Genomic DNA, 6,000 nt, shown 5'->3' with positions numbered 1-6,000 from the left:
AGGGCAGGAGGAGGGCAGAAGGAGAAGGGGGCAGCAGAGGATGAGACAGTTGGATGGCATCACCGATTCCACGGACATGAGTTTGAACAAACTCAGGGAGATGGTGAAGGACAGGGAACCCTGGTGTGCTGCAGTCCACGGGGTCGAAAAGCATTGGACACGACTGAGCGACCCATCTTTCTTACTGGCTTTGATGGACAAGTTGCTAAGTTGGGAGTAGTCCCCTGTGGCAAGAAACTCAGATTTAGTCAGCTAAAACCTGAGGTTTTCCATCTAAGAGGCTTTGAGGAGCTGAGTCTGCCCACAACCGTGTGAGCCTGGACGTGGACACATCCCTGGCTGAGCTTTCAGATGAGACTCAGCCTCTGCCAATAACCCCGGCTGCAGTCCGGGAGGTGCTCTGAAGCTGATAACCCAGCTAAGTGGTGGCCGGGTTCCTGACCACAGAAACTGGGCCATGATGAACGTGTGTCATTTTACGCCACTAAGTTCGTGCTAACTTGTTATGTGGCAACAGTTATCTCATACACCCCCCATGCTCTGGGCTTCCTTGCATACAGAGGTCTGTGTATGCAACAGACCCTTACTGAGTGGCTCAGGGCTCCAAGGTCAAGGGTTACAATCAAACAACAAGCCTTCCCAGCTGCAAAGGGAGGGGACACAGGGGGACACAATGCCAAGCTCACAGGTGAGGGAGCAGGAAGGGCTAGGAGATGCCGTTGTGATGGTTTGGGGAAAATACAGTCTGATACAGCTGCCTATGGCCACAGCTCACATCCTTCCCACATGGAAAATATCCTCACCCGACCCCAAGATCCTGAAAGTCTCAGCCGTCGTGGTGTGGGCTCAGACTCCAGGCTTAGGCTCTAACCCTATAAATCAGTGCAGATGGGTTCTTCAAGGACTTCGCCCTGGGGGGGTTGTTCTTTCAGCCTTGGCGCAGTCCTCTGAGTCAGACTTCCTTTTTCTTTGGAAAACTGAGTTTGCAACTAAATAACTTTCTCAGCCTGGGTCCTCCTTCTAAAAGACTGGGTCCAAAAGCCTCTTTTTCATTTTGTCCTGCCTTTATCCCTCTGAGTCCAAGAACCTAATTTAATTCCTTAAAAGCTTACATGTTAATTTAAAATCCACTCCATGAGATAAAAACCTTACCCACAAACTTTTTTATTTTTTTTAAATAGACTTTTTTTTTTTTTTCCCAAAAAAGCAGTTTTAGGGAACTCCCTGATGGTCCAAAGGTTAGGACTCATCACTTTCACTGCAGGGCACAGGTTCCCCTGCTTGGGGAACTAAAATGCTGTGTATATCACAGTGCAGCCAAAAAAACAAAAAACAAAAAAAAAACCAGTTTTAGATTTACAGAAAAATTTAATGAGTCAGAGAGTTCCCATATGCACCACCCCCTCGGGGGTCTCCCTCCTTATGATACATGTTGCATTAGAGTGGTACATTTGTTACAACTGATAAGCCAATATTGATATTTGATTATCAATTATTCAGTCTTGTCCAACTCTTTGTGACCCCATGGACTATACAGTCCATGGAATTCTCCAGGCCAGAACACTGGAGTGGGTAGCCTTTCCCTTCTCCAGCGGATCTTCCCCATCCAGGAAGCGAACTGGGGCCTCTTGCATTGCAAGAGGATTCTTTACCAACTGAGCTATCAGGGAAGCCCAATTATTATTAATGAATTATTATTAAGTCCATAGTTTGCATCAGAGTTACATAGGTGTCACACATCATATGGGTTTGGATCAATGTTTCCTGCCACGTAGCCACCCCTACAGTGTCGGACAGCCCTAAAAATCCCTGTGGTCCACCTCTTCACCGCCCCCCCCCCACCTCTTGGCAACCACCGATTACTGTCTCTGTAGTTTTGCCTCTTCCAGCATGTCGTATAGCTGGAGTCATACATTCTGCAGCCTTTTCAGATTGGCTTCTTTCATTCAGCACCACAAAGCGTCTTGAGTTAAGCCCTCTCTACCCTCACATGAGGATGCAGTGGGCGGATTCCCCTTGAGAAGTATAATACCTACTGCAAGGCATCCTCTGAAGATCCTCAAAAAGTGTCTGAAAGCATTTATGTTGAAGGAGCAAGATGTGAGTCTGTAACAGTTAAATATGTCATTTATGATGACCTTGAGCCACGAGAAAATGATTAAGGTTTGGTATACTCTATTCATGAATTTGAACAAATTCCGGGAGATAGTGGAGGACAGAGGAGCCTGACATCCTGCATTCATGGGGTCGCAAAGAGTCGAACTTGGCTTTAGTGACTGAAAAACAAGTCATGAAGGCAAGTGATTACATCATACATTTTAAAGAGAGTTGTCCATAAAATTAGAATTTCATGCTTAAACTATTAACCTTCATGCATCCTGAAAATGCTTTCATTCCTCCTCCTCCTTTCTCTTCATTCCTCCTCCTGTCTTTCCTTCAGATTTTTGGTATATTTTTGTATGTGCAGTATCACTAATTCCCCATCCGTGGCTCAGTGGTAAAGAATATGCCTGCCAATGCAGGAGATGCCAGAGATGTGGGTTTGATCCCTGAGTTGGGAAGATCTGCTGGAGTAGGAAATGGCAACCCACACCAGTATTCTTGCCTGGAGAATCCAACAGACAGAGGAGCCTGGTGGGCTACAGTCCATAGGGTCGCACAGAATCGGACATGACTGAGTGACTGAGTGCTCACACAGACACACATATGCACACACACACACACACACACACACACAAACACGGTATCAGTACAGCACATGGGTCTTCATTCCTAGGTGCCCAGGTGTCTGTGAATTATAACCCAGGCAGAAATGCTAGCATGAAGGGGCCAACCGCACACAGAGAACACCCAAGGGTCCTCCACAACTCCAGGATCTATCTGCTCAGAGGATGCATGTGCACCAGAGCACCTCTGACTTGAGCTAAGTGAAGTGACCAACCCCTAATGTGCCCATTAGACAAATTCCTGATAGGCAGTTTGGCCTTGGGAAGGTCAGGCATCAGGATGGGGGTGCAATCATCATGACTACTGGCCAGAATCAGGACAGAGCTCATTTCTGCCTTGGCTGGAGCAAAATTTGCAGGAACCTGTCCAAGTGGCCCTTGGGGGAGTATGTGTGGCTATCCCAGAACCCAAAGACAGATGTTAACAATTCATCTCCAGTTTCCAGGCCTGTGGCTTCTTCCCTCCCTCGCCTCCTCCCCAGGTCCGCAGATAAGGAGACGGAGGTTGACCCAGGTGGAGTCCAACGTCCATCAGTCTAGCCAGAGGGTGTGGGACGGGTCATGTGGCCAGACTTGCAGGCCTGTGGCTGGACAGATTTCTTAAGAAGGGGAGCAGGTGGAACAATCTGGTGGAATCAAGTGTGCCTCAAATCTTACTTAGGCAGGTTTTCTACTTTCTAGCAGGCAATGGAATTGCTTTTGGATCTTTGAGAAGAGGGAAAAGGGAAGAGGGTGTTTTGGTGATGTTAATTTTCCGAACAGGCTTTGGATTGTCGGGCAGAAGGCAGCGTTGCGCCCCAGCTGAGAGCTTGGGGGCGCTTCCGGGATCGCTTCCTCTGCTCCCTTTTTCATCCCTGGACCGCGCGGCCCTTGCGTATCTGTTTCCGCAGGTTCTGGGATGCCGAGCGCCTCCCGCTCCGCCACGCCCTTCCCTCTTCCAGGAACACCTTGGCTGCCTGGCAAATTCCTGCTCATTCTTTAAAACCTTGTTTTGGAATTACCTCAGTAAAATTCTGACAACACCCGCTTGACAAAATTCATCACTTTTCCCTCTGTATTAAAAAATCATTTTCTTATGGAAACTTCTTTAGGGATACAAAAGCAGAGAGAATTCTGCACAATTTTTGCTCAGGAACTCACATTCTCCTTACTGCGTTACCCAGGTTATAAAGATGCGTGCCCTTGTATTTGCGCTCCGACGTCGAGGCCCTGACCGCGCGCAGTACCTGATGCCGGGAAGGTGTTCATATTTCTCAGATGCAACATAAGTTATCATCTGGTCCAACGTACCCATTGTACAGATGAGGTAACTGAGGCCCCAGTTCATAAAGCAGTCAAGGCAGTCTGCCCTCTGGATTACCAAGAAAGTAGAAGGGCACATACGGTAGGGACTTCGCCTGCCGGGTCCTGCCCGGTCCACTTAGCCTGTCTGCGGACTCCGATCCCCCCCGGGCGGTGCCTAAGGACCACCACCCGGCCCCAGGCCGCTCCCTGCGCCGCTCCTCCCGCTGCCACCTGGCAAGGCCACGCCCCGCCCAGACTCTGGACGGGAAAAGTGCCGGCGACGCCCCGGAAGGAACCGTTCGTGCCTGCGGGGAGGGGGCGGGTGTGGCTGCTGGGGACGGTCGCCACCTTGGCGACCCCCACCCTCGGACAGCTTGCATCCGGGGTGCAGTGCAGGGCCGCGCCCGGGCCGAACCGGGGCGAGCTCAGGACCCGGCGCGGGGCTGGCGCTTCAGGCCGGGGGTCGGGATGCGCGGGGCGCGCGGCTCCGCCAGGTGTGAGTGCGCGGGGCGGGGCTCGGCGCACACCTCCGCGGGGCCGGCCGGGCCGGGGCGGGGCCGGGCCCGACCCCTCCTCCCGGCCCTCACCCCTCCCACTCCCGGCCCGGGATTAGCGACCTGGGAGCGCGAGCCCCACGGCCTCCCCGCCACACTCTGCTGGGAGCGGCGGCCGCGACGGCACCATGAAGAAGTCTTACACAGGTGGGCGCCGCGCCCGGAGCGGGCAGGGGGAGGTCGGGGTCCCGGGGCAAGCTCTGAGGTGTGGGGCGTCCCACCGGCCAGCTGACGCAGCTGCACCCCGGATCGGGATCGCTGACCAGACGCTGGGCCCCCCCACCACATTTTTCTCCTCTGCTTCTACGTCGGCGCTCCAGGGTCTCGGCCCGCGCGCTAGTCCGAGACCACTGGTGTCCTGGGGAGTCAGGGTGCTCGAACTCTCTGACCCCCAAGACGGTTGGGCCCCGATTCTGACCTTGGCGGAGAGTCTCCTGCCCCCGTCTGTCGGCCACTACTCGCTCAGGCGTCTGGAGGGGCCACTGTGGGAGCCGCTGCCCTGGGCTGGCCATCCTTCCGGTTCCCCCTCCTTTCCCCTTGTACCTTCTCCAGAATCGCTGACTTGACAGGGGCCGAGAGTCCGGGCGTTCTGGGTCCCCCTCCGTGCGTATGAGTGCGTGGGAGGGGGCTGTGGATGATTTCCTTGGGGTCAGCTTCTAGGACTGGTGGTCCAGGTCTTAGCATCCTTTCTTCAGGTGAATTCCTGTTATTCCTCTACCCAATGGAGCACCGGAAATTCCCAAATGGGACTATCCAGCTACACCTGCAGCCCACTCGGGTTCACCTTTAGGGTGTCAGGATGCCTTTTGGTTTGCTGGCATCCCAGCTTCACTAGCAGGCTTGACAGGTGAAGGGGCCTGGCCAGTTCCCACCATGCACTCAGGATCCTTCATAAGCATTTTCCCCTTGGGTACTCTGAAGTTCCATTTTGAGGATGGGTAAACTGAGGTCACAAGCCTTGAAGGTCTTGTTAAGGGGAATCTAGATCTGTTCTTTTTTCCCTTTGTTTTTTTAATTTGTGATTTTCCCCAAAGGATCCAGGCCGGATCCTTTGTCTTCCTTAGTGGTCAAGTTATAAACGGCATCTCTTCTTGTGCTAACCCTGCAAAATTTCTCTTCATGTTCTTCCCCTTAATCTACTTGGACATGAAGTTTTCTGCCAAGGACTCATGAATTAATTTTTCTTGATAAGAGGACAGAGTCACGGTACTTAGTTGGAGCTGAAGAGGTCTTTTGGGCCATCCCCCTGCCTTTGGGACATTTTCCCAGTCTTCTCCTGTTTTCCATGTTTTTCAGAAACAAAACAAGTAATAAAGAATAACTCGTCTCAAAGAGAATTACTCAGAACTTCCCCTAAAAGGGCCTTCCGGGTCAGTGGCTTAGAATTTCAACTTTCACCTCCTGTTGCAAACAGCATGGCCCTCACCCATCCTGAA

The 6,000-nt window shown here is 52.1% G+C and overlaps 1 protein-coding gene across 2 annotated transcripts in view; it reads left to right on the top strand.

Annotated features, from left to right (window-relative positions):
- The first annotated feature begins 4,604 nt into the window (after positions 1-4,604).
- The window catches only part of SEPTIN9 (septin 9), a 179,486-nt gene continuing 178,090 nt past the window's right edge, over positions 4,605-6,000 (top strand). For both annotated transcript variants that reach the window (XM_010816599.4, XM_003587484.6), the window contains exon 1: positions 4,605-4,711. In XM_010816599.4, coding sequence (XP_010814901.1) covers positions 4,693-4,711 — 19 coding nt within the window. In that variant the 5' untranslated portion in view covers positions 4,605-4,692. The remainder of the gene's footprint in view (positions 4,712-6,000) is intronic.

This window comes from Bos taurus, chromosome 19, assembly GCF_002263795.3.
Source record: "Bos taurus isolate L1 Dominette 01449 registration number 42190680 breed Hereford chromosome 19, ARS-UCD2.0, whole genome shotgun sequence".
NCBI lineage: Eukaryota > Metazoa > Chordata > Mammalia > Artiodactyla > Bovidae > Bos > Bos taurus.
This window is presented reverse-complemented; position numbering and strand designations above follow the sequence as displayed.